The 25,659-nt window shown below is 35.6% G+C and overlaps 2 protein-coding genes across 6 annotated transcripts; one reads left to right on the top strand and one right to left on the bottom strand.

Moving 5' to 3' along the window:
• GUF1 (GTP binding elongation factor GUF1) lies at positions 1 to 22,075 on the top strand. 3 transcript variants are annotated; one of them, XM_042870568.1, is made up of 18 exons: positions 1 to 309; positions 1,293 to 1,404; positions 2,840 to 2,988; positions 3,256 to 3,336; positions 4,157 to 4,234; positions 5,180 to 5,263; positions 5,716 to 5,780; positions 6,212 to 6,415; positions 7,921 to 8,060; positions 9,145 to 9,268; positions 9,534 to 9,666; positions 11,025 to 11,168; positions 11,557 to 11,690; positions 12,179 to 12,280; positions 13,830 to 13,949; positions 14,931 to 14,967; positions 15,873 to 16,051; positions 19,320 to 22,075. In XM_042870568.1, the coding sequence occupies exons 1-17, from the start codon at positions 172 to 174 to the stop codon at positions 16,008 to 16,010; spliced, it is 1,983 nt and encodes a 660-aa protein (XP_042726502.1). In that variant the 5' UTR covers positions 1 to 171; the 3' UTR covers positions 16,011 to 16,051; positions 19,320 to 22,075. The 3 variants fall into 3 exon arrangements, with proteins under 3 accessions (XP_042726502.1, XP_042726503.1, XP_042726504.1); XM_042870569.1 differs by having other exon boundaries at positions 217 to 934; XM_042870570.1 differs by lacking the exons at positions 1 to 309; positions 1,293 to 1,404; positions 2,840 to 2,988 and adding an exon at positions 3,537 to 3,589.
• GNPDA2 (glucosamine-6-phosphate deaminase 2) lies at positions 16,288 to 25,646 on the bottom strand. Of its 3 annotated transcripts, none has more exons than XM_042870572.1 (7): positions 25,587 to 25,646; positions 23,382 to 23,539; positions 22,970 to 23,071; positions 22,337 to 22,519; positions 21,795 to 21,979; positions 21,525 to 21,699; positions 16,288 to 18,290 (listed from the first exon to the last, which is right to left on the bottom strand). In XM_042870572.1, the coding sequence occupies exons 2-7, from the start codon at positions 23,503 to 23,505 to the stop codon at positions 18,232 to 18,234; spliced, it is 828 nt and encodes a 275-aa protein (XP_042726506.1). In that variant the 5' UTR covers positions 23,506 to 23,539; positions 25,587 to 25,646; the 3' UTR covers positions 16,288 to 18,231. The 3 variants fall into 3 exon arrangements, with proteins under 3 accessions (XP_042726506.1, XP_042726505.1, XP_042726507.1); XM_042870571.1 differs by lacking the exon at positions 25,587 to 25,646 and adding an exon at positions 24,591 to 24,672; XM_042870573.1 differs by lacking the exons at positions 16,288 to 18,290; positions 25,587 to 25,646 and adding an exon at positions 24,591 to 24,672 and having other exon boundaries at positions 21,514 to 21,699.
• Positions 25,647 to 25,659: the final 13 nt, after the last annotated feature.

Genomic DNA, 25,659 nt, shown 5'->3' with positions numbered 1-25,659 from the left:
CGCTTCCGGCGCGTGGAATGAGCGGAGCGACGTCCCGGGGCACCGCGGGAGTTCGGTGCCTGCGGGCGGGCAGCGTGAAATAGAACGCGGAGAGAACGGTGAGGGGAGCGGCAGCGGGCTGCGATGGGACTGAGGCTCGCGCTGTGAGGGGGTGAATCCAGCCCCGGCGCTATGGCTCTCACCGGCAGGACGGTCTCGTGGTGGGTCCGGCTGCTCTGGCCCTGCCCTGTGGCCGCCCCTCGGGGCCCTCCGGTCTGGCTGCCCACGGGGCTTGAGGCCTGCCAGCGGTTCTACAGCTCCCGCGACAAGGTGACTCCGCTTCGCGTGTCCCTAATTCTGAATCATGCAGTCCGCAGAGGCGCTTAGCCATCTCGGGGAGTGCTTGCTGCTGCGGCCCTCAACTTCGGTGGCCATGTGTATAGGAGGAAGGCCTTGCAGACAGATGTTCACGAGCAGTGCTTTTTCCCATAGGAGCATTTGCGTTCCTCTGGTAGTGGGAGAACTTGCTCTTCCAAGCCGAGGCATTGTCGGGGATTAATCAGTCGGTTTAATCAGTGCTTTGATGCTTGCAAAGATTTTGGGGCTTTCTCTTTTCTCTACCAGGCCCAAAGTTGCAAGCATAATATGATGGGAGAGAGGAGCTGTGTGTCTCTAAAATTAGGAGTCAGAGTTTTTCAGCAGGGTGGTATTGTTACTGGGAGTCTTGTGGTTCCTGGCAAAGCCACCTTTCTTCAAAATTTTTTGAGTGAATAACACAAGGAGAAGTTAGTGATGGACCTTTCTGCACGTGATCTTAGGAAGTCAGGTGTTTTCTGCGTGTTCTTTTGTTCTTTTGGTTTTTTTTTGTTTTAATTTAGCCAAAACAGACTGCTTCCTTTTCTGTGAAGTCTGAGTGCTCCTTATTATGTAATTGGCACTGCTGCCTGAAAGCCAGGTAATGCCACAGAGTTCTTGCTTGGGAGGAATGATGTCTTTAGCTTTACAGTCCCCCAGATCAAGTTGTCTTAAGTAGTTTAACAGACTTAAACTGTTTTATGTTTTCCAAGTCCCTGTGTTCATAAGAACGTAGTAACTTTCACAATGCTTTGCTTCATACTGATTTTGGGTCATAACAAGTATGTATGTATCCGTGGCTAAAAGAAAATACTAGCATTTTGAACACTGGCAACCATTTAGGGTCTTCTAACTATGCCTCTTCTAGAGAAAAGAATAATTTCTCTTTAAAAGGCTTAGTCAGACTGTACACAGAGATTGTATCTGTGGTTTGTGAAAAGAAACTTTCTGTTTTTCAGGAGAAAATAGATATGTCAGCATATCCTGCTGAAAGCATAAGAAACTTCAGTATTATAGCTCATGTAGATCATGGCAAAAGCACACTAGCAGACAGATTGCTGGAAATTACAGGTAAGTGTTCTCTTTTCATCTTTACTACCTTCTATTGATGTGTAGATTTCAGTAGCTTTATTACTAAACTTTCTAATCTCTTTGCTCTCTTGCTGTCAGGTTGCTTCTAGGCTTCCAGTTGTGCAGTGCTACAGATGTTAATATGTTTTCTTATTCATGTTGAAATCTGTCAGTAAGTAGAGTTAAGAAACTGTGTAATTCCCTCAATAAAGGAATGTATTTTGGAAATAAACCAAAGAGAACATGTTTTTGAGGCTTACTGCCAGTTTCTGGTATGGACAGAAGGACTGTCATGACCTAGAAATTCTGGACAGAATACTTTCCAGAAGTGTGATAGAAATGAAAGAACTTCAACTATTTTTACTTATAAGGAGGTAACAGTTTATCCTTCTCTTCTGAGCAAGCTATATAGAACTGCCTTTCTTGGTGGTGAAGCTTGCTATTACTGAAGCTGATATAGTGCTGCATAGTAAATTTTAGAAATCTTCAGCTCTATTTTGATTTAGTAGGTAAAATAACTGCTAGTATGAGTTTTATGGATTCTCAGTTGCTCTGTGGATTTACTCTTTCTTTTATCCTAAAATGTTAGCAAAGTTGTGTTATTTTCTACTTCAGAAGTATTTGTCATCCTCTAGATCTTTGTCTTCAGTATTTTAATTTTTGTGTTGCTGAGAATAAGGAAAACTCTCCTTTTAAGTAAAAGTGATGCAGAAATGCTGGAGAGTCTTCAAAACTACAGCTGACTGGGAAAATTAGGCTTCAATTTCAAATTGGAAGAGGGAGACATAGATTACCTTAGTGGGCTCTCTGTGGTAAGTTGTAAAGCAACTTCTGCGTCTTCCAAGCGGAGGCCAATTTCAGAGCAGAGCTTAACTACTCAGAAATACCCTTTGGAAGAGTTTTGTTTTTCTCTTTACAGGAGTTAGCAAAACAAAACCTGGTGAGAAGCTTTTGATCAAAGTTATTCTTTGTTATTGCCTTCTGTGTTTCACTGTGGGCAGTTTTACCTGATGCCTGTGATAGAATGGAATTTTGAATTCAGGTCTGTCAAACTCCATGATAATACTCCTTTTGCCCTTGAGATTGATGTTGGTTGGAACCATGGAGCTGTTCTCCCATGATAAGGGTTGAATTTTCCTTAAATGTCAGAATTATTTAGGAACTTCTGGACCATTAATTTAGACTTGCGTAGTGTTTTGTATTATACTTATTCAGGAAAGTGTTTTCTGTAACTTCGTAGATAAAAGCCCATTTAACAAATGTTAAAGAGTTGAAGCATAAATTTATTTTCAAATGAAAATTTACCTTAATCAAGTGGAAGAAGTAGATTTCCTGCTGCAAGTCGCATTTTCTGCCTGTTAGTACTATTTTCAGCAATTGCTGGCTCGGAGAGCTAATATTCTAAATGGGATAATAAAACTTTTTTTGATCTTAGGAACAATTGCTAAAACTGACCGTAACAAACAAGTACTGGATAAACTGCAAGTGGAACGTGAAAGGGGAATTACAGTTAAAGCACAGTCTGCATCGCTCTTTTACAATTACAAAGGAGTAAACTACCTCTTAAATCTTATTGACACACCAGTAAGTTAATTAAAAAAATAATAACCAATAAGTGCAAAGGGGGTGTTTCATTCGCACAGAGCTGCATGTCTTTATATTTATAAATTGGACTTAGCAGATTTCTGACTTCTTGTGTTTATTCAATGTGTTCTTTCCTTTTATTTTATTTATTTTGGTAAGAATTATGTTTTGGATGAACAGATACACAAACAAAACCATCATAATGTAGATATCTTTGCAAAGGACTCCAGAAATATATGAAATTATGAATATTAATTTTCTCCACAGGGCCACGTAGATTTCAGCTATGAAGTTTCACGGTCACTATCTGCCTGCCAAGGTGTCCTACTTGTAGTAGATGCCAATGAGGTGCAGTTCTTAATTTTTGTTTTCTCCTTGGAATTTCAGCAATTTCTTTAAATAAGCTAGAGAGGAGTTCAGTATGTTTTAACCTTTCCATTAGTATTTTTGCAGTAGTCTAGCTCCATAAAAGTATTAGTGTTCCAGAAGACTAATGGGAGTTTAAAAAAAAAAAAAAAAGCCACAGACAAATACTTGCCTTTTAATAGGTGCTGTGGTGCCATGCCATAGAAACAGAAGCACTGAAGTAATGGAGAATCAGGTGATGCTTTCTACGTTGCATGAACTTTACAAGTGGTGATCTGGAGAGCTTACAGCTGTTTCACTGTATGCTTTTGATTACCTTCATTTTCTTGTTGGAGTGTGATGATTCATTCAGGCACACTTGGTTTAGCTAGTTGACTGTAATATGTATATGGCAACATTAAAGCATTGGCCAAATTAAAAATTAGTAAAACTCTAAGCCAAATGTGAATAAATTCAAAAAGTTCAGAAAACACCACAAGTTTTAAAATCAATAGATCAATAATTTCTTGACTGATATTTCAGGAGTAAAATGTTCATAAAATGATATCCATGCAAATTTCATAAACTTATTGTGTACTAAGAGGGTTTTGAAATCAAAGATCTGTTGTACTTTTATTTTTATGCTGCTAAAACATTTTGACGAGTCAGTTACTGCAGTGTAATATGAGGATTATAGAATCAGGATTTTAAATAAGGATACATTCTTGCAGAGTACTTAGATAGTAACTTTCTCTATGGCGTGTAATATGCCTAAAAAGAAACAAGAGATTCCATGTTGATTTCTTTGATGTGTGTTTTCTAGGGTATTCAGGCTCAGACAGTGGCAAACTTCTATCTTGCTTTTGAAGCGCAACTTGCAATAATTCCTGTCGTAAACAAGGTAATGAAATTGTAGTGTTTCAAATTAAACAGTTGAGTTGTATAAATATATAGAAGATAACTTCCTTAGTAATCTTCAAATAGGAGCATAAAATGAAAAATTAATAAGAATGTAGCAACAACATGTTGTCTCTTAATATTTTAATGATTGCTGGGAATTCCTACTTTTCATAAAATACATGTACTAGCATTTTTGTAAGTAACAATGAAAAATTATTTATGGAATCTGTTTGGTGAATCGAGTTAAGAAGCATTGTGTAAAATGTCTTGATATCTGAGCCATTTGTCTTCTTCCTTTTTAGTTTTTATTCTGGGGAATATTCAAGTGGGTTTTTACAAAAGTAACTTTACAGAAGTTCTTGCAAGGATGATTGTTGTATTATTCCATGTGTTAATGATAACACACAGGAGTAGCAGCTCAATATAAACAGTGTAAACTTAATTACAAAAAAAAAACCCAAATACATTGTTTTTTACAGTTTTTGTAATCTGTGTGGACTTGGTTTTCTTCCATAAACAGCATAAGTAGCATTTGTGCTTTGAAAATACTTTGTAAAATAAAGATTTTACCAGCTCTTGGATAAAAGTTCTTAACAAAAAATAATTACAGCAGGGATCCTTCCTGTAATCAAGCAAGGAAGACTTTTTCTAAAATGATTGATTGGAACTTTATAGTAATGGCCTGTAATTTAATTTATCAATTTGTTTCCACTTAGTAGCTGAACTTACTTTAGACTTGCAAAGTAGCCTTTCATGTCCAATTTTCTATAAATTATTTGCACCAAGACACAGTACTGAAAAATTCTTGATACATATCTTTTCTTGAAAATCTTAAGTATTTTAGTAAAGACGTAAGGAATCCTTCACTTGGACATTGGAGAGCTACACTTCTTGATCGTATGTAAGATGTCATGGCCTGTACATTTAGTTGTTTGTTGCTTTTCAGATTGACTTAAAGAATGCAGACCCTGAAAGAGTTGAAAAACAAATTGAGAAGCTGTTTGATATCCCTGTTAATGAATGTATAAGGGTAAGATCTCTTCAAGATTTATAGTGTCCGATTGTATACCTGTATCTACTTCGTATGCTAATCTTTCATTAGCTACATAATAATTCAGCAGGGTGTTGTCTGTCTGTTTTCATATGATGTGCTGTATGAATTTCTTTAGATCTTGTCTCCTGAAAAATAATTCTCAGTTAAAAATTGTAATGTGTGATGATGAATGGCATCATATAAAATTTTTTTTGCTTGTGGATCCTCTAAATTATTTTCATTTTTACCGTAACAATAATTCCCATTCAGGTGGAGAAATCATGTAACCGGTATTTATAATCAAATGTGTATTTCACAGTAGTGAGTATTTATATGAATAATGTTCTCTCCTGCCACCAAAATTACTTACAAGAGAAGGTGACACTTTAATAGATACTGAATGAGTCTAAGACACATGTCTTATAAAATTGTTGTTGGGCTTGTTTTAGATTTCTGCTAAACAAGGGACAAATATTGAAAAAGTTCTTGAGAAGGTCATTGAAAAGATTCCACCGTAAGTTATTTATTTTACTTATGATGTCTTGTAAGGATGTCTAGGAGACCATAAGTTGCATTTATACAGTATCTCGGTAGTAGATGTGGGGTAAATCTAGTTTCTGAGCTGAAAAAGTTAGCTTTGAATTGCAAATCAGAGAAAATGACCCTTCAGGTTTGAGATCTTTAAAATAAATCAATGTATATCTGCTGAAATTCTTAAAACAGTAATGAGTATCAGTAGGGAAGAATTGTTTGTTCTTAAGAAACAGGGAAGGAAAATGAATTCAGTCTGAAATGGAAAAAGAGAGGTGAGCTACTGGAGTGATATTTTTGTAAGCATATAGCTTCTACTTAGACACAAAGGGTGGGGGGTGCTCATTCATTTGATATTGAATGGAAAACGGTCTTCTTATTGTTTTAATAATTGTTTTAAATTTTTTGTGATAGACCTCAATTTAATACTACTGATCCCTTGAAAGCCTTAGTGTTCGACTCCACCTTTGACCACTACCGAGGTGTCATAGCTAACATTGCAATTTTTGGTGGGGAGATTCAGAAAGGGCATAAAATTGTGTCTGCGCATACAAATAAAAGATATGAAGTTAATGAAGTAGGAATTCTGACGCCAAACGAACAGCCAACACACAAACTGTAAGTAAAATGTTTCTTTCAATTGAACAAATCATAAGTTGATGTAAGATATCAAGTCTGTTTCTGTTCATTTACTTATTTACTTTTTTGATTGAGTGGTAGAGGCTGTTTTATTTTTTTGGATTGTAATGATTATTTGTAATTAAGTGCTCAATGTCATCCTGAGACAGAAACTTTAGGGGACTGCTTTTTGGGCACAGCTGGTGGGAGGGAGTCATTTTTATTGATGTATACTTAGCATATGAAACATCTGGACAGCTAGTTCTTAAGACTAGCTTTTGATATTCAGCTGTCCAATTTATTTCTAGGAACTACCTTGTTTCAGAGTGGAAGGGAATGGGGCTTCATCTTAGTTATTGCTGCAGCATATTTTGAGGGTGGAAAACTTTTAAGTCCATGAATGCAACAGCTTCCATAAACTATCTCATCATGGCAGCAGTGGGAAGAAAATCAGGTATGCCAGAATTAGTGAAGAGGCATTATCAGTTAGCATCCAAGTACTTTTTAATTACATTTTTGGGAAGCTCTTCAATGAAGGACTACATTATTGTGTGTGTGGTGGATTGAATCCAGCTGGAAACTAAATACTTAGACAGCCACTAGCTTACTCCTCTAGCATCAGTAGAGTGTGAGAGAACTGGAAAAACAAAAGTAAGGAAAAACTCGTGGGTCAAGATCAAGACTGTTTAACAAGTGAAGAAAAAAAGAAAAAAAGGGGGAAAAAATTTGATGCAAAGCCATTCATCCACCAACATGCGCTAGCAGCTTGGTATCCAGGCAGTCTATGAACAGCAGCTACCTTGAAGAGATGACATGCTTCTTATTGCTGAGAGTGATATTATATGGTATGAAATATGCCTTTGGGTCTGCTGACATGACTGTGATAGCTGCCAGCCTGTAGCTTCTTTGCTGGGAGGGGTAGAGTGAGAAATGGAAAAAGCCTTCACACTGTGCAAGCACTATTCAGCTTAGAAACTGGTGTGGTATTAACACCATTTTTGTTATGAATCCAAAACATGGCTTTTATATGAGGCTGCTGTTAAGCACATTAACTCCATCCCAGCCAAAACTAGTACGCTCTTTCCATCTACCACGGGTTCCTCTCCTAACAGCATAATATACTGGTAGAGGTTATTTGTCTTTGTTGTTTCTCCCATTTAACATGTGAAAGTTGCTGTGGTGGTAGCTGAGAATTGTTCTATCTTCTGTCGTAGATCCTCAAGTTCTTTCTTCTACTCTCAAACTGAGAGTAGCACAGTATTAAAAATCCAGAGCTGACTGTGTCTGTGTAACAAAACTACAGTTATGTGAGTCAACAGATGGTTCATCCCTTGGGACAAAATTTGCAACTCAGTGAAGAAACAATTTAAATGTGGCTTTTTGGACTGTTTATGGGCTCATGGGGGTAATTTATTGAATTTCCAACTGGGCTGAGTGAAATGGGGAAAAACAGTGGAAATATTCATAATGCCAAGAAGTGTCTGTATAATACCAATTCTATTCAGATATGCTGGACAGGTGGGCTACCTGATTGCTGGAATGAAAGAAGTAACAGAAGCCCAAATAGGAGACACGCTGTTTATGTATAAACAGCCAGTGGAGCCTTTGCCTGGCTTTAAGTCAGCGAAGCCAATGGTTTTTGCAGGTGAGGAGAAAACTAACTAAAAAGGAATTATTTTTTTTCAGTAGCAAGAGCAGGAGAACTATTAGAGCTTCTAAGATGTATTTAAGAGTTCTGAGGATTAGAATTTCACTGAAATTAAGCTAGAGAGACACGTGCTGTTTATATAGCTCTTTACGACTTAGCAGGCAAGATTCTTGCAGACTGGCTTTAGATGGCTGCAATACTAAGGTATGTTTCTAGCTTCTAATATTCTTCCAGTGCTTTTCCTTCTTTGTATTTGGAAAAGAAGGATTAATATTTTCAAAAATGAAGTCCTTATTAATGATTAGTTCTGTTAGACTGTTGCTGCCACCTTTAGTGAACTACTACACATGCTATGGAAGATGGCTTTGGAAAGAAATTCTGTTATTCAGTTTCCTGATCAGTTTTGAGAGAACTTTCTTAATTTTTGTCATGGATATTATGCTGCCAGTGAACGTAGGAGGGGTAAGTGTAATCCTGTAAACAATGTGGATTTTTTTGTGTGTGTGTGCATGTGTGCTGCTTCCTGTGCATTATCGGAGCACAGTGATGTGAAAAGTGGAACCTATTTCAAGTAGTAATTACACTGACAACTGTTTTTATTTGTTTTAATATTCATAAAAAAAAAAAAAAAAAGGAAATATTAGCAATGTTGATATGGCACTTTTTTTTTCTTCTTCCTGTGTACTCTTACCTGCTGAAGGAGCGTCTCAGTGACGTTTGCTTATTTATTAATTCTTAAGTTATATGGCTACACTGTACACCTACAAGAAAATGGTTATACTTACTAGTATACTCATCTTTCACAGCTGTGAAGAAGTAGATGAGTACAGTATGCCTACAGTTATGGTTTGAATGTTAATTTCTGTTTTTTCTGTTTGTTTGTTTTTTTAATTGAATGTTACCTTAATAAGGTTTTAGGGAAAAAAAAAAAGAAAAAACAGATTGAAAGAGTCAAATTAACAGAAAGCAAGCTATTTCTGGTTTTTATTATTGTTACTGTTTATTACTGCTCCTACTATAAAGATAAGTATGTAGTAGATCAAGCTCTATCACAGAATCTCTCTGTCATATGTTTTGACAGGAATGTATCCTGTAGATCAAACAGAATATAATAATCTTAAAAGTGCTTTGGAAAGGCTGACATTGAATGATTCCAGTGTCACTATTCATCGTGACAGTAGCCTTGCTTTAGGAGCTGGATGGAGGTGAGGCTTTTATGTTATTTTCATATGTCAATCGAAAATTGTAGTTATTTCAAGATTAGGAGCTGTAATTCAACTTAATGATAGGTAAAGATGAAAAGCAGTTTATTTTCTTTTGTTCTACATTCACATATATTCTGCGATTTGTTGTGATTGATATTTTTTGGCTTTTAGAGGTTCTTTGCTGTGTCTGATAATGCCAGACTAGCAGTATAAACATACTGGAGTGACCAACAAATATTTGACCAATATGATTCTTTTTTCCCAGGTTGGGTTTTCTTGGTCTTTTGCATATGGAAGTTTTTAATCAACGTTTGGAGCAAGAATATAACACATCTGTTATTTTGACTGCACCTACTGTTCCATATAAAGCTGTTCTTTCCTCAGCAAAATTGATAAAGGTATGTAAACAGCAACTTAAAAGCCTCCTTTAAAAACATCTACAGTTCAGAAATGTAGAATGGTACAGTATTTTATGATAAACATTAGAATTACTGATATGCAACTTGAAACTTATTTCATTTGTGGATTTTTTTTTTTCTTTTTCAAAGAATACTGACTTTCTTTCTGCTTTCCACTTTAAGCACTCGCTTTTGTTTTGGATTTTTTTTTTTAATATCTTGCCCTTGTCCTTGATAATGGGAATAAAGGACACTATGTAAAATACCTCTTCCTTTTCTGTCTTAGTAAATAGCTTTTATCTCAACCCATGAGTCCTGATTTGTGTTTTTTTTGCTGATTCTCTCCCCCATTCCTCAGCAAAGAGCTATGTAGTACTTAACTGCCTGCTGGATTTAAACCATGGCATCTTCCAAACTTTATCTGTCAGAAAATATGTGCTTTTAGGAATAGAATGTAATGCTACTGTAGACTGATGGGGATTAGTGAAGATTTGACACTTTTTGATAAAAATGAACTGGTTTTGAACAAAACTGTTGGTGAAACAGCCATTTGTAAAGCTTATTGAACTGACTGCAGTTAAAATTCCTGTGTTTTGAGTTTGAGAGAAAGCTGGACAAAGGAGGCTGCAAATAGACAGATTCATTACTTAACATGTTCTTCTAAACACTGTAGAAAGCTTGGACATTCCAAATTTGTGCAAGAGAAGTTGCATTACCTGCAAGATATGAGATGCAGACCATTTTTTCCTTTACAGTTATTGTGGTTTCTTCCCTAGGCAGCATGCCTGCTATGAAATAAGGCACCTTTGTGGCATAAATGATTCTAGATTGCTGATCTGAGACACCAGAACCAAGTTTTCAGGTTTTCGAACAGTGCACGATGTTGGGTCCTTGTTCAGAAACACTGCCTTGCTAGTGGAAGTAAAATAATCACTTGCTTTGATGTGCAGAGATATTGTATGCATACAGTAAGAAACATGACTTTCCTTGCATCTTTACTCCAGAATGGTAGCTCCTGCCCCTGAAGGAATGTTAGACTGGAAAAGGTAGGTGATGGGAACACTTGCAAAGGAATCAAAAACTTCAGAATCCATTTTGACTTGTAAAGGAGATTGAACCTGAAGTGCTGCTTACAGAAAAATACCCTCGACATCATCAAGCTACAGAATAATTGGAACAGGTTTTGTGTTGAAGCTGTGCCTTATATAAGGGTAAGGAGATGGAGAAGCCTTATCAGGATAAAGTAATAGGGAATATCCTTGCCCAACAGACAAGAGACAGATGGAAATTCATTGGATAAAATGCTTACAAAGCGACTAGAGGAAAAATGTTGGATTTTTTTTTTTTTTTTTTTTCAGGAGTATGGTAATTCAGAGATTACTATTATCAACCCTGCTCAATTTCCTGATAAACATTCAGTGTCTGAATATCTGGAGCCAACTGTTCTTGGCACTATTGTAACACCTCAGGAATATATTAGGAAAATAATTGTTCTGTGTCAGGTTAGTATACTGTGGTATGCTGTTCTAGTTTTTGTCACTTGCATTTTTAAACTCTACTTATCATACCTCAGAAGATACTAGATAATAGTATAATAGATGATGGTTGACAATAATTCTTAATATTTTTAAAAGAAAGTAAATATTTCAAATTGTGTGTTTAAAATAAATGCAAAATTACTCCTGAGCTACACAGTCCTTACACTGAAAGTTAGTGTTCTGGCTCAGTGACAGTAAAGTACCTGCTTTAGCACTGTGTACTAGTAGAGTTCATAACTAGATTTCTTTTCTCGAAGGAAAGGAATCTGCAGCAAGACTGTAAGATCTGCTTTGTGTGTTATTTATAGAAAATATTTTTCAAGGGGAACTGAAACAATTTTTATTTGTCTAGGATCGTAGGGCAGTCCAGAAAGAAATGTTGTATATTGATGAACATAGGGTTATGCTAAAATACCTTTTTCCATTGAATGAAATTGTGGTGGATTTTTATGATGCCCTTAAGTCTCTGTCTTCTGGCTATGCAAGGTAAATACATTCTCTTTCTTTCTTCTTATTCCCCCTTCCCATGAGGGGAAGAAATGAAAAAATATCTGAGAAGAAAGTATGGAAGGGCACAAAAAAAGGGTATTCCTTTATGATAGTGCTGCAGTATTAGTGTTGCATTCCTTTGACATTTTTGACAGGATGCTCATCCCTTTGTTAAAGGGAACTTTGAGGAACTTCCAAGTGGCATTTACAAGTATTTGAATAAACTTCTTAAGAGAGTACAGTAAATATGTGGATATCTGATTTTCCTTGCAGCAGATGATGTGTCCTGCTTACTTGGAGACAAAATTTACAGAAATGTTGAGCCCACTTTTGAATAATGGTGTCATACTGAGAGATTTTACAAAACTGTGCTCCTATTTTAACATGAAGTTCAAGTGTTCTGTTAATTGTTTACAAAGCTTAAGATTTATGGAACAATGAATGCAGAATACCATAGTCACTGACTTCTAAATTGCTTTGTTTAGTTTTGATTATGAAGATGCAGGTTACCAGCCAGCAGATCTTATCAAAATGGATATTCTTATAAATGGAAATCCAATTGAAGAACTGGCAACTATCATACACAAGTAGGTTGACTGGATTCTCTATTCCAAAGGACTAAAACTTAAGCATGTTTTCATTGTGAATAAATATGAATGATGAATGCATGTGGAAATTAGCATTGAGATTTCACCAAATGACCGACTTCCAGAGAAGATCTGAAATAGAAAGGCATTTTATAGTAGGAAAGCTGTGCTAAATATAATGTTCCCGTGTTAATGTGGAAGGAGGAGGTGCACATATAAATGTGAACTGACAGCCTTTTAAGGTGTTGGAAAAAAATTAAGGGCTAACCAGTCCAGGAGATGTGCTATGAATTGTTTATGGTGTATACTACTAAAAAACTGGATAAGTTTTATTTTTATGCCTCCAATAATCCCTATTCTGTACAAGCTTTCTGTTATCTTGTCTTTAGCTAGAGTACCAGGAAAATGTAAATATTTATTGACTGTAATAGTCTCAGAAACTGTTTGCTAAAATGATTCAGTTTCCATGAGTTTCTCAGGAACTACTCATTTGCTGGTGAAAATAATGCCTTTCTATCTTCCAGTCTCTCCCCTTGGTTTTTTCTTATGAAGTCTGTGTTAGTCTCCATTAAATAACTTCACAATCCCTTTAGTAATCATGATATTAATTTTTTGGTTTTTTTTTTTTTTTTTTTTTTTTTTTTTGTCCTTATTCAAACACTATCTTGTAATCGTAAAAATAAATAAATTAGTATATTATCTAATGTATTCATGTATACTTTAACTAAATTGCAGAATTTCAGAATTAAAGGTTGGAGTAGGAAAATGAAACTCTTACCTTCTTGAGAAAAATAACTGTGCAAGAGGAGAAGAATAAATCTCTACTGTATATTTGATTTATGTGTTTTTAATAAGTATGCAGTTTAGCAATGTAATAAATATACATTCAGCAAATTGGAAAGATGCAAAATGGAGTGGCCAACCTTGTAGAATGATTGCTTTAACATTAAGTGAGAACATTTTAGAGAAAAGAGTCACTTGTTCTCAGTGGTTTATGAAAGTATCAATTTTATAGCTTCTTTTGACCTTTTGTCACTTTTTTCTCCAAAATCTGCAGTATATGCAGATGCTGAATGTAATTGGATAACTTTTTTTATTACAGACTGCTAGAGTAGATTAAAAAAGAATTTCATTGTTGTATAAAAAGATATTTTGAGAATGCTTCAGTGATATGTAGATCTTTGACCTTTCATGTCTGAAATCAATAAAATGCCCCCTTGAGCTTCTAGTTTAAAAAAAAAATAACATTTCAAGCTGTGAAATTCTTCAATAAAGCTTCAGTGTGATAGATTATCAGAATATTTATTATAAACATTATTTAACATTTTTATGAAAACCTCCTGTTAGTGTAGTCTTATCACTTGTTTGTGTGAAATGAGTAATATACAGAGACTGGTCATTAAAGTCCGCATTGTAAAGTTATCATCTGGTAAGTTTAAGAATATAAAAAGATAAATACTTTTAATATTTTTCCTCTGACATTTGGATATATTTTGGGATTGCATGACTGTTTCTGAAAGAATTAACTTCTCAAAACTTTCTTTTCCAGTGATAAAGCCTATGCTACTGGTAAATTCCTGTGTGAGCGTTTAAAAGATACCATACCAAGACAGTTATTTGAAATAGCCATCCAGGCTGCTATTGGCAAGAAAATAATTGCAAGGGAAACGTAAGTGAAACTGTTCTTTTCCTCTTCTTTATTTAAGCTATTTTAAATATGAACTTTAATGTCATCCCTGGTTCTACATGTTACAATACTTCAAATCTACCGTAAAATACTATTTTTCTGTATGTACTCCCAGGTGTCTACAAAAAAACCCAAACACTATGCTTTCAAGCTGTGACCATGAATAAGGACTTAATTATTAAAAATTAATTGAAAATAATCCTTTTATTTTAAATTGCCTGTGGTCAGCATTACACTTATTGGGCAGTGTATAACTTGTCACACTAATACGTACTTGCTTGGTACTGAAAAAGGTGTTTTTTATTGTTGAATATGATTTCCTGGATGTGAAGTAGCTTTCCTTGGCAGTCGTAAAAAAAAAAAACAACCAAAAAAAAAAAAAAAAAAAAAAAACCAAAAATTCATCACAGCCACAAAAACAAACAAACAAACCAAAAAAAAAAAAAAAGAAACTATTTGAACTGTGCTACTGCAAAGGAAATGTGCAAGCTCAGCAAGTACAACTATTTCTTAGCAGCACACACTTCTTTTAAAGCAAACTTTTTCCTTGGTTGTTGTATTTCATGTCATGTTTTGGCTGTTGTTGTTTTAAATTACATTTAAATTGTGGTAATCAGAAGTGGCTATCCAAGCAAAAATTGGATAGGAATTTGTTTGCATGTGGGTTGTAAAAGCATGTATGAAGCGTAGAGCGTTACAGGCAGGTAAAACATAAAAGCTACAGTACTGTCTATTACTTGCCTTAAGACATATTTCTCAAATTAAGAACAGTAAATCAACATCTTTAAAATGTTTTTGACATGTTTAAAGCATTATCTTCTGTTTACATATGAAAATGGCATAATTCTGTTGCTTTTTAAAAATGTAGCATAAAAATGATGCTCAGCATTTTGACAACTTGCTGTTTAGTTTCACTACTGGAGTTGCTTGCTGTGTTAATATTTATGGTATTCTTTTTTACAGATTGAAAGCTTACAGGAAAAATGTTGTGGCAAAATGTGTAAGTATTTTTTTTTTATTCCAATGCATGTAAACCTAAGAGTCTTATAACTGTGATGTACCTATCTTTCCTTAGAAACCCCATGAAGACATATTTTGCTTGTGCTTCAAAACGTCAGTGGAATGTTAACAGACACTCTTAAACTTTTTCTTTTAAATTCAGCTTGCGTAACCTTCACTTGGTGCTTGCAGTAGATCAGAAACAGTAATGACTTCTTCCATGTGTCTACTCAGTATCTCATAATACTTGAAGAATATGCATGCACTTATGTAACTTCATAATTTCCTAGTTTTTTTCTTAGATTATTTAAGTATAGTAAAGCACTTTATATACTGATTGCAATTAGATTTTCACTTCAGTTTTCAGTAAGAAAGTAAGAGGAGGCCTTAAATATCAATAGTTGATGATAAACAAGGCTGAATAATGCTATAGGAAAATTATGCCATAGCTGAACTTAACAAGTTGAAGAGATTAAACAAGTATCCTTTTCTCACAGCTATTAAGAATTCTTCCAATTGGAACCTAGGTTGGATGACATCCCATCAATGTAAGGGTTGATGAATTTGGATGTAATCACCTTGTGGTAGCCAAGATGCTACAGTGTATCAAAGCTGACACTGTTGCTGTTCCACAAGGATTTGAATAGCCCATAGTATGCTACAGTTCTATCCTGCTATCCTAATGTCATCCAGGCTTATTTAAGAATATTTAGTATATAAAATATGTGAATTAATCTACCTTTAGTTGTCTAAATGAAAGTGCTCATTTGCTCCCGTTCTTTTCAACTACTGCTCTCTTGGGATAATGGTAGAGAGTATAGAGTGATATTTTCTAATATAACCAGCCTCATTTAAGCCTGTTTATTAAGTACTGTAGGCTTAATAAAATATTTTTCCTTTTCATAGTACGGTGGAGACATTACAAGAAGAATGAAGCTTTTAAAAAGGCAGGCAGAAGGGAAGAGACTGATGAGAAAAATTGGCAATGTGGAAGTACCAAGAGATGCCTTCATACGTGTTTTAAAGAGACAGCCTGAGAAATAAATTAGTATTATGCAGCAGATTGTCTTAACTTCTTAGAGACAGTAAGCATACTTGTGTTAATGTATAATTTATCACTGTGAAAGGGAACATCTGATTTAGTTTATATCATTTTAAATGGGAATATAAATTGAAAAGATTTTGTATTTAAATTATAACGTACAAATGTATAATCAAATAAAGTAGCTTTATTTTCAATTTTCTGCATCTAAAAGCTTTCATTGTAACTTCACATGAGCTAGATAGAAAAGTTTGAATGTGTTAAGAGCGGGAGAACAGCAACTGTGTCAAAAAGTTTATTAAAACAGTTTGTCTATCCATACCTTAAACTAATATAATTTTAAGTCACAAAAATTTCAAGCTACACTGTTTTACTTGCTAAAGGTTCTCATCAGGAAATAATGACTTTGAGGGGAATCACAACAGGAAAAAACAAACTACACATTTCTCAGCAAGTAATATTGATTCAAGTCTTCCATACTGGTCTACCTAAGTTCAGTGTGTAGTGACATGCTAAAAGCTGTTGGTGAGTTCTTTGAAACTAGAAAAAACTAGAAAATCTATGCATAAAACTTTACGAAAAGTTTATGATCCTATTATAGTAATAGTGACACAAAAGGATACTCTTATCTTTAAGATGTAAGTACCAAAACTTGACTTAAGTGACCTAGTATATGAATCTTACCCAGATTTCACATGCCAAGACTTAGGCTAGAATAGTTATGTAGTACCTGGCTGCTCATGTTTATTTGAAAAGATAAGAGCATAGGCTACTCAGAGCAAACTACCTTTGGGTTTTGCATGTCTACAAACAAGTTATCATACCAAAATCAGAAATTCAACTAGCAGTATGGTCCAACAGAATTTTGTACTTTGTGTTAAGTCTATACCTACTTTAAACAAATATTTCAGTTTATGATAGTGGCAAAATTTGTTTTTTATCATTTAAGGCAGCAAATACATACCATAGTTTAAGGTCTGTTCTAAACTAACAAGAATTCTTCTCTTCCATAAACATGTTGTAGACAACCACTTTTTTTTTTTTTAAAAGCACAAGACTATGCAACAAAACAAATTATTAATGTTTAAGTGAAAAACTAAATTCTTCAAATTAGGCTCTGTCAGTGGATCACAAAAATTATAAAAAGCACAGTTGGTTCTTAGTCGCTTCCTTACACGAAGATGACAAAATACTTGATCTCTCCGCTTTACATCAGAAACAAAACAATTTGGAAAAAGATAGATTTAGATTTAAGTTTTACTTATTCAAAGTGGGAAATAACATTCCTTGTGACAGTTCAGTATTTATAGCGATACAGTAAGAGGTAATTATTACAGAGTGGGTAACAGCAGACTTTAATACACTATCATTTGAATTTGTAGACTCCATGTTCCTGTAAGTTAACCTCATTCTAGGCATTTAATGATACCATCCAATACAATTAAACAGGTATATACAGAAAGGAACATTTAGATCTTTCCTTCTATATAAAGCACAATTACTAAAAATATAAAAACCCTAAAGTAATTTGAAACACATGAGAAGAAAAAGTGCTATGGCAAACATTTAATGTAAGTAACCAGAATAAGTTATAACACTTTAAGAATTGGGTGCAGTTTTAGGCACTGTTTTTCATATTTTTATTTGCCTGAATTGTACAGCAGGACTCAAGATGCCCAAAAACTGTTTGTATAAGATTAAATTTAAGGCAATCAAGTGCAAAAGCTTAGTGTGCATTATGTAAACAGAACATTTCATAGTAAAAATTGCACAGCTATTACAAGTCCATAGTATTTAACAAAGGCCAAAACCATTCTGCCTAGGAATACAAATGCAAAGTGTAGTTGCACTAATGGAGGCCACAATTACAGATTATTGGAAATAAACTATCACTTCCTCTAACAGGCAGATGCAATGCATTGCTGTGCTAAAATAAGTGCTCTGTCCCACCCCCCTCCACCCCTACATAACATGCAGCCTTCCACAGATTTGTTCTGTTCCATTTAGTTACTGTAACAGCCAGAGTTATAAATATCAAGGCAAAATGCACAACACCAAATAGAGATGGAATGTGAATGTACACATATTGGACCTTTTAAAAAAAAAAAATACAGTACCTAGGATTCCCATTTTAAACAGTTTTCAGTATATTGCATAGCAGTGAACTCATCTGCTACCTAAAACTGTTGCTGTTGACCCACATGCAGTTCTTCAATTCTTCTTTCAGTTTTCTTTCATACTGTACAGAGGGTCCACGAGTTTATTGTGCACATGCATTAAACCTTGAGGGGAAAGCAACAATGCCAGCTTTACATCATTTTTAATATACTTTTTCCAACATGTCCTTCTATCCACACATTTGGAGCTAACTTCAAAGTACACATTTTATACAGTTCACTGAAAAGATAGATTATGGCTATTTAAAGTAGTTTAAAAAAATCAAAAGTAATTAAAACTATATATACGCTAGTTATGTATTTTTCCCTGTATCACTTAAATATTATTGCCATCTTCATATAAACTAAACAGAAATGAGACAGCAATGACAACAGACCAGTTAAAAAGATATGAAAATATTCCACATCAATTAAACACCTCATGAGAGATACACATCTCTCTTTTTTAATAAATGCTTAACAGCAACACATACAAGAATTTGTTGTAACAATCAGATTTACACATACTAATAATTTTACAGCTTGAGTTATAATGTTCTAGCACAGTGGTATCTTTGTAACTAAGTGTCCTTCAGGTCCTAGACAAGCAAAACCAAGCAGCACAGAGACTGTTAATGACTATATAGAACCTCCCCTCCCATTCTCCTGTGGAAAACTTTGGAAAGTGCTGGGAAGATCAATCAAAAAAAAAAAAAAAAAAAAAAAAAAGTCATGTTGTTTACTTTGTTACAACTTAGTAAAAGTGTTACCTACAAAGTGTTACCAAGGTATGGTATCCAGTCACTGGTACATTTTTTAACCTTACAAACTGGTAACAGTATCTGGTCAACGTTCTCAATCTGTAAAGAGCCTAGTTTAGAACCCTACAGAAGATTTGCTTCAACTACTACAAATTTCAGAAATAGGCAACGTTAAAAGCCGATATTCTCAAAAGCCATAAAAGATATCTGACAGTAAGTGCACATTTCAATAGTATTCTGCAGCAAAGAATATAAATACCCCTGCTGCATTATGTATCTGGCACCAAACATTGCATCCCTGCAGGCAAACTAACCTCAAAGTCTGAATCATTAAGTCTATTTTTATTTTCATTTCTGATGTATTTTACAAGTTTGCTATTCTTTTCTCCACTAGGCGGACCTTACAGCCATACCAGAAAGCCAAAGCATCAAGAACAGACTGAAGAACCCAGCTTGTTTTTGTTTCTGGAGGTAATGACTGAACTGCAGACCTTTGTAAATAAATAATTTTAAAAAAATCCAACCACAAGAAGAAAAACTTATTAAATCAACATGACTAAAGCACAAAAGTTTCTTAGATCTTAAAGGATAACTATTGATCATGTATATTGGAAAGATCGAGTCAGTAATGTTTCTCATGAGTTTGGCAGTAAGCAGGAAAACACCAAATGTGGATTTGATACAAAAGGCATTTTTATTCAAAGAAAAACAGCTATGCCATGTACTGAAGTTTAAGCATTCCATTTCCTGTTTTTCTGTTCTGTTTTAGAAAAACAGGAAATGAAAAGGAGAATTACCCACTTACTTCCTGGAGGCGTGAAAATGCTTACAGAGTATTCTCACTGCCATATGGAAAAAGTTATATTTAAATCCTTTTAGTGGTTTTGGAAGTACAGTTAGAAACAAAGTTTATTTAAATGATGATATGCAAAGTCTCTTACTAGATAGAAATAACTGCAAAAGCAATTATTTCACATAAAAATCTTCCAGCCTATTCAACTCAAATCAGGTTAAATAAATGTTTTAAACAAGAGCATGCAGAAGTAAAAAAGAACTCCCAGATCAACTTTCCTGGAGACAAGTAAATTCGAAGATATTTTTCTGCCTTCTTCTGCGATAAAGGAATGAAAGGAAAAGGTGACCTTCCTCCCATTTTGCAAAAAGAACACTTAGAGGATCATTTCTCTTATTTGTTTCAGAAAGTTAGAAAAAAAAAAAAAAAAGGGGGGGGGGGGGGGTAAAAGTTATTCTAACTTTCTGATAGAGTGGCAATTTGTTATCAAACACTGCTTGAAGTTTCATGTGATACCTTGAGATTTTCCTTAAATGGTAAAAAGCTGTAGTAACTAGCTACCAGAATTAGCAGTCATCAAGAACCACCCAGCTTCCTAAGAACTAAGTCATCCAACCTGGAGATCAAGATTCAGAAATAATCCCAGGTTTTACTAATACTGATTTCTCCATCTAAAAAAAAGAAAAACCACCAAGTAAACTTCACTAACACATGAATAGGGAAAATTACGCCAGGCAAAACAATCTGAGAATTCTATTGCTTTGTATGCATTATAGGGTAATTAAATAGGTGAAATAGTACGTATTCATACACTGTAGCCCTTAGTTTTCTGTGGAGATATGTTCACTATCAGTGTCATTCATACCTAATATTTTTATTAGAGTAGTTTGTATACTCCCTAAGCAGAGCTTTTGTTTATTTGGATACAGGATAGTGTTTAGCACCCATCCATGCAGTTTAAGAGGTTTATCTTTGACAATGCTAAGTACTATCTAGCAGTGTGATATGTGTGAAGAGTGCCCCCTCTCCCTGATATGTACCAAAGAACATACTGAAAAAATCTAAAGTGAGAATTATAAATGAAATCAGTATAAAGTCACATTAACACCAGACTTTACTATTATCTACAGACTATTTTTAGAGCATTATATCATTAATGCCAGCCTTGCTGCTACATGCCTCAACTACTACAAAAATTCACACAGTAAGAAAGGTGGCTAATAAATACAACCACATGTTCTGTACTAATACAGCTGGGAGAAAACTATTTTGCTGAGCTTCTACAGTCTTAGTTAAATATAATTAACATCCAGAAACACTAAGTTACTATAAGAAATCCAAACTCAAAGCTTGCCTCAATATACCTACTACAAATCTGAAAAGCATAGTTTGTGCAATGCATTAAAGTCTAAACAGATTGCCATTGCACTTTATGAAGAGTGTCCTCCGTTCACATCCAAGTCTGCCTCACATAGTTGAAGCTTACTGACAGTATATAATAAGATAAAATCAGCATGAAATATACCAGGATTGAAATAAAATTTGTTATAATTGCAAGTTTATATATTATCATTTCAAATGGGAAGTAAATACTTGAAAAAAAAGATCTCTTTTGAATAAAGTATTTATCAAATGACACTGTATTTTTGTATGCAAGGAACACAAGTTACATCTTCCAGCACTTTCCCACTCACAATGTAGAAGTTAACATTTAGTATCCTGAATATATGTTAGCTATATGATGTGCCAGGAGACTTCATATAGTTGTTATTTTTAAATAGAGGTAACTTCTGATTCAGTGCTCACCTTTGAAGTACTTCACAGTTTTAACTCTTAGTTCTAAAGTAGCATCTTCATCGCACACAAAGATAGTACGAGGGTGCTGCTGGAAAGCAGAAACTGTCCACATATGATTGACACCTTCTTCAATAGCTTTGTATAATGCAAAAGCTTTATGTGCACCTGTTATAAGAATCATCACCTGCAAAACAGAAGCCTTTTTACTTTCAGTCCCCATAACACCACAAACTAGTCTTGAAAACAGATACATGCAACTAGAACTGAATAAGTTCTTACTTCTCTAGCATCCATCACTGTACCCACACCAACCGTTAGCGCCATAGTTGGTACTTTAGATAAGTCTCCATCAAAGTATTTAGCATTTGCCAAAATGGTGTCCATTGCTAAAGTCTTTAATCTTGTTCTTGAAGACAAACTCGATCCGGGTTCATTGAATGCAATGTGGCCATCTGGACCAATGCCTTTTCAAAGTTAAAGAAAGCAAATCATTCCAGACCTGCGAGTCAACAAATATCCTCAAACATTGCAAAAGAATAAAAAGAAAAATTTATGATTCATTCTTTTGTCTTGGTTCCCCATTTCAACACGCAAACAAAAAAAAAAAAAAAAAAAAAAGCATTCAAAACTTAAACTACATTATCATTAGAAATTTGGACACCAAGCATTCTGTTCTGGTATTTGTACCAATTCTTTGTTAGCCACAGAACTTTCTTAGACTATAACAGAAAAAAGTGATTTTAACTATGTTCTGAAAATCACAACTGAAGAGTCATTATATTTATTTCAATCATAACTAACCATAAAGCATTTTCTCATACCTCCAACAAACAGATCAATCCCTCCTGCTTCTTCAATTTTCTTTTCAAATGCATCACATTCCACCTGTAAGTCTGGAGCGTTCCCATCAAGAATATGAGCATTATTTGGATCTATGTCAATATGTTTAAAGAAGTTATTCCACATATATGAATGATAACTCTCTGGATGATTTCTGGGAAGTCCTGAAATCATTTAAGATGCAAATTCACATATTAAAAGACTTACTCAGCTTTAAATCTAATACAAATCTTTCTTGAGTAGTATGAAGTCAGACAAAGCAGTACTCATACTGAGAAGACTTCTGTTGCCATACATGTTTACATTCTCTATATACTCTTAGTGATACAAAATATCACTACAAATATATGAAAAGTCTTCAACAAATGTAGTCAAAATGCTACATAACAGTTTTCAAGCACTTAATTTAGCCAAGGATTCACTCTAATTAATTACTCGCATTCTAATGGCTAGAAAGAAACATATGCTTAAGACACTTCCAGGTACATTAGTCTAACAGAATCTCAAGAATTTCTAGTAATCTTGTGCTTTGTTAAAACACTTTAACAGTTAATAAGGGAAAAAAAAAAAAATAAGTATACGCTGCATTTTCAAAAATAAGCACTAAAGCTTACCTACGTATTCATCCATGTTGAAAGTCTTCACATATTTGAAAGAGAGATCTCCATTCTTGTGATATTCTATCAGCTTTTTGTAGCATCCCAAAGGTGTACTTCCTGTTAAACAAAGTTTTTCTACTATACTATATATCCACACACATTTTCAGTATATTTAAATCTCTTTATAAGCAGATGTTACTAAAATGCTTTTCAATATAATTAAAAGAAATTTGTTATTTCCCCATCTACTTTCCAGTTTCTCAAATCTTTTCAAAGCAGATTAACATCTTCACGCTACAAGAGAAATACATTCAAGCATTACCAGAAGTATATTCAGCAAATGCAGTATTTTAAATACGGCATTTGTTAGCAATGATGTAAACACAGTTTAGGTTTAGTCACTTATTAGGCTTTGAATAAAACTTGCCTGTCGGTAGGCCGAGTGTGAAGTACCTCCCTTGAGTGGGCTTGAACTGGATAATACGATTGCAGATGTATTTGGCTGCCCATTCACTTGCCTGATCATAGTCTTCAAGAATGACAAGCCTCATTATGGCAGCAAAGAGCTTGTACAATAAAATAAACCTGGAGAAAACAATTATTTTTTTTAATGTAAGTATCACATCAATAGCTGTAAAACTCAAAGCAGTAAGGTTCACCTTTTATTATTTAGTAATATACTTAATCAGTATAGGAGTTATTTTCATTGCATAAACATGCTGCAATTTTGCGGTTCTATTTCAAACTGGACTGTCAGACAATCAAGAAACAAGTCACAGAATCCACATGATACATTCCTGTTAAATTAATAATTAAAATGAGAGTTTTAGTAAGTATCTTAATATGAAACCCATAAAGCTCAGACAAAATGGAAGTGAGCTATCTTGAACATCAGTCTTCCCAATTAGTAATTGTTAGAAATGAGAAGTATGTTTGCTTTGTCCTTCAAGCAGAATAAACACTAAGATTAGATCTTGTTTTCTGCAGCCAGCTGAGTGTCAAAGATTTCGAAACTAAGACCCAGAATAACCCCACGCTCCCCTATTCAGAGAGAAAACTGGAAATAAAGTTCCTTTTGCTTCTATTCTAAGAATACTTCAGGAAGGCTATTAACTTCAGAAACAAAAAATACACGTGTTGCAGACTTAAAATCTCAACATGTCATGGAAATACATAAGTGAGGTAAGATTTTTCTTTACAACCCAACATGAAACAAACTGGAGTAATTAATTCTTTAGAGTCTTTAAGTACAGCCATACTAACAGAATACCTAAAGCTACATGCTTGGCGGATACAGCACGTGGCAGCCGCCCGCATTCAAACAAAACAGTTCGCCACGGCTGTTTGGCAGAGAAAGATAACGAGCTGCCGGCGAGGCGGAGGCACTTGAGCCAGACCGCGCTACATCCCCGTGCGTACCCAGAAGGCACCGCAATGCTAAGGGACTGACGAGCGACCCGCGGACGGGCGACGGTGCTTTCTCCAGGCTGCGGTGGCCGCACTTGGAGACAGGAAGAAGCCAAAGGCGAACCGCCCCACTCCGCAGACCCGGCGCGGCCCCCGCGGCCTCCCCCTCCCCGTGGGGCCTGCGGGTACCGCCACGCCCCGGGACCCACCCTACCGCCGAACCGCTCACCCCCGGCAGACCCCTCAGCACCGCCGAGCGCCCGCAGCAGCCGCCGAGCCGCCGCCCCGCACGGACGCGATCCGGAAGCACCTGGCGAGGAGCGGACGTCGCCGTGCTGCGGGCGGCTCCGCGCATGCGCGGGGGCAGCGGCCTCTGGAGGGCGCAGTAGGGGAACGTGGAGGGGCTTCCCGTAGGTGCGGGGCTCTGCTCGGCGCTTGGAGGCTCAGCGTTTCCTCCTAGGTTGCGGTGGGGCCTTGGGGAGAGGCGTTTCCTTAGAGCTCCCATAAACCCCCGTGATTAAACTGAGGGGAGTTGATGGAAGCCGGGAGAAACTTGAAATCACAACCCACGTGTATGAGAGCAGCATGTCTGCTGGTCATTTACTTGCATGAAAGTACATAGAAAGAATGAGTAACAATTTGCTCAAAGCTTAGAAGATGTATTTGCCACCTTACAACAGAAATAAGCGTTAGTGTAGTCTTTGGATCTTGCAGATACACATAGAGACAAAAGGATAGATGAAATCTGTAATTTAAAATAAAATACAGATTTTTGAAGTTTAACTTTAAAATATCATTACTTGTTACTGACCTGATTTCTTTCACGCCTTTTCTTCCTATAACACTTTTCTCAAAAGTTCACTAGATTATGAAGAGTGGCACTTGCTCTTAACCATTTAGAATCATAGAACCCCTACAGCTAGAAGGGACCTCTGATGGCCATCTAGCCCAACTCCCCTGCAATGAATAGGGACACCACAACTAGATCAGGTTGCCCAGAGCCTCATCCAGCCTCACCTTGAAAGTCATCAGGTCTAACTTATTGTTAGAAGTATCAGCTGCCACATAGGCATAAGTGCATGATTCTATAGCTGACTGTGACACTATACCACAGGCATTCTACTTGCAAGGAAGCAGAATTACTTCTGACAGATCTTTAGTAATGCCAGATAAAGTATTTGCAGACAGGCCCACAGTCACATACAGAAAGAAGAGCTGAACTCACCCAGCTGATGGAGGACATCACCTAGCTACAGACAGCACTCCTTTACAGAAAGGAGCCCAGATCCAGGAGATGC

Source organism: Lagopus leucura, unplaced genomic scaffold (assembly GCF_019238085.1).
Source record: "Lagopus leucura isolate 7727_CA_CO unplaced genomic scaffold, USGS_WTPT01 Super-Scaffold_100004, whole genome shotgun sequence".
NCBI lineage: Eukaryota > Metazoa > Chordata > Aves > Galliformes > Phasianidae > Lagopus > Lagopus leucura.
Note: the sequence above shows the minus strand (reverse complement) of the source record. Positions and strands in the feature narration are given on the sequence as shown.

Bases quoted from the DNA above. Each gene is read 5' to 3' on its own strand.
- GUF1 (XM_042870568.1), top strand. From the start codon at position 172: ATGGCTCTCACCGGCAGGACGGTCTCGTGGTGGGTCCGGCTGCTCTGG. The intron at 6,416-7,920 runs GTAAGTAAAATG...AATTCTATTCAG, and splicing joins GAACAGCCAACACACAAACT to ATATGCTGGACAGGTGGGCT. The intron at 9,269-9,533 runs GTGAGGCTTTTA...CTTTTTTCCCAG, and splicing joins GCTTTAGGAGCTGGATGGAG to GTTGGGTTTTCTTGGTCTTT.
- GNPDA2 (XM_042870572.1), bottom strand. From the start codon at position 23,505: ATGAGGCTTGTCATTCTTGAAGACTATGATCAGGCAAGTGAATGGGCA. The intron at 23,072-23,381 runs GCAAGTTTTATT...TTTGTTTAACAG, and splicing joins CACACTCGGCCTACCGACAG to GAAGTACACCTTTGGGATGC. The intron at 22,520-22,969 runs GTAAGCTTTAGT...AAATGATTTCAG, and splicing joins CAACATGGATGAATACGTAG to GACTTCCCAGAAATCATCCA.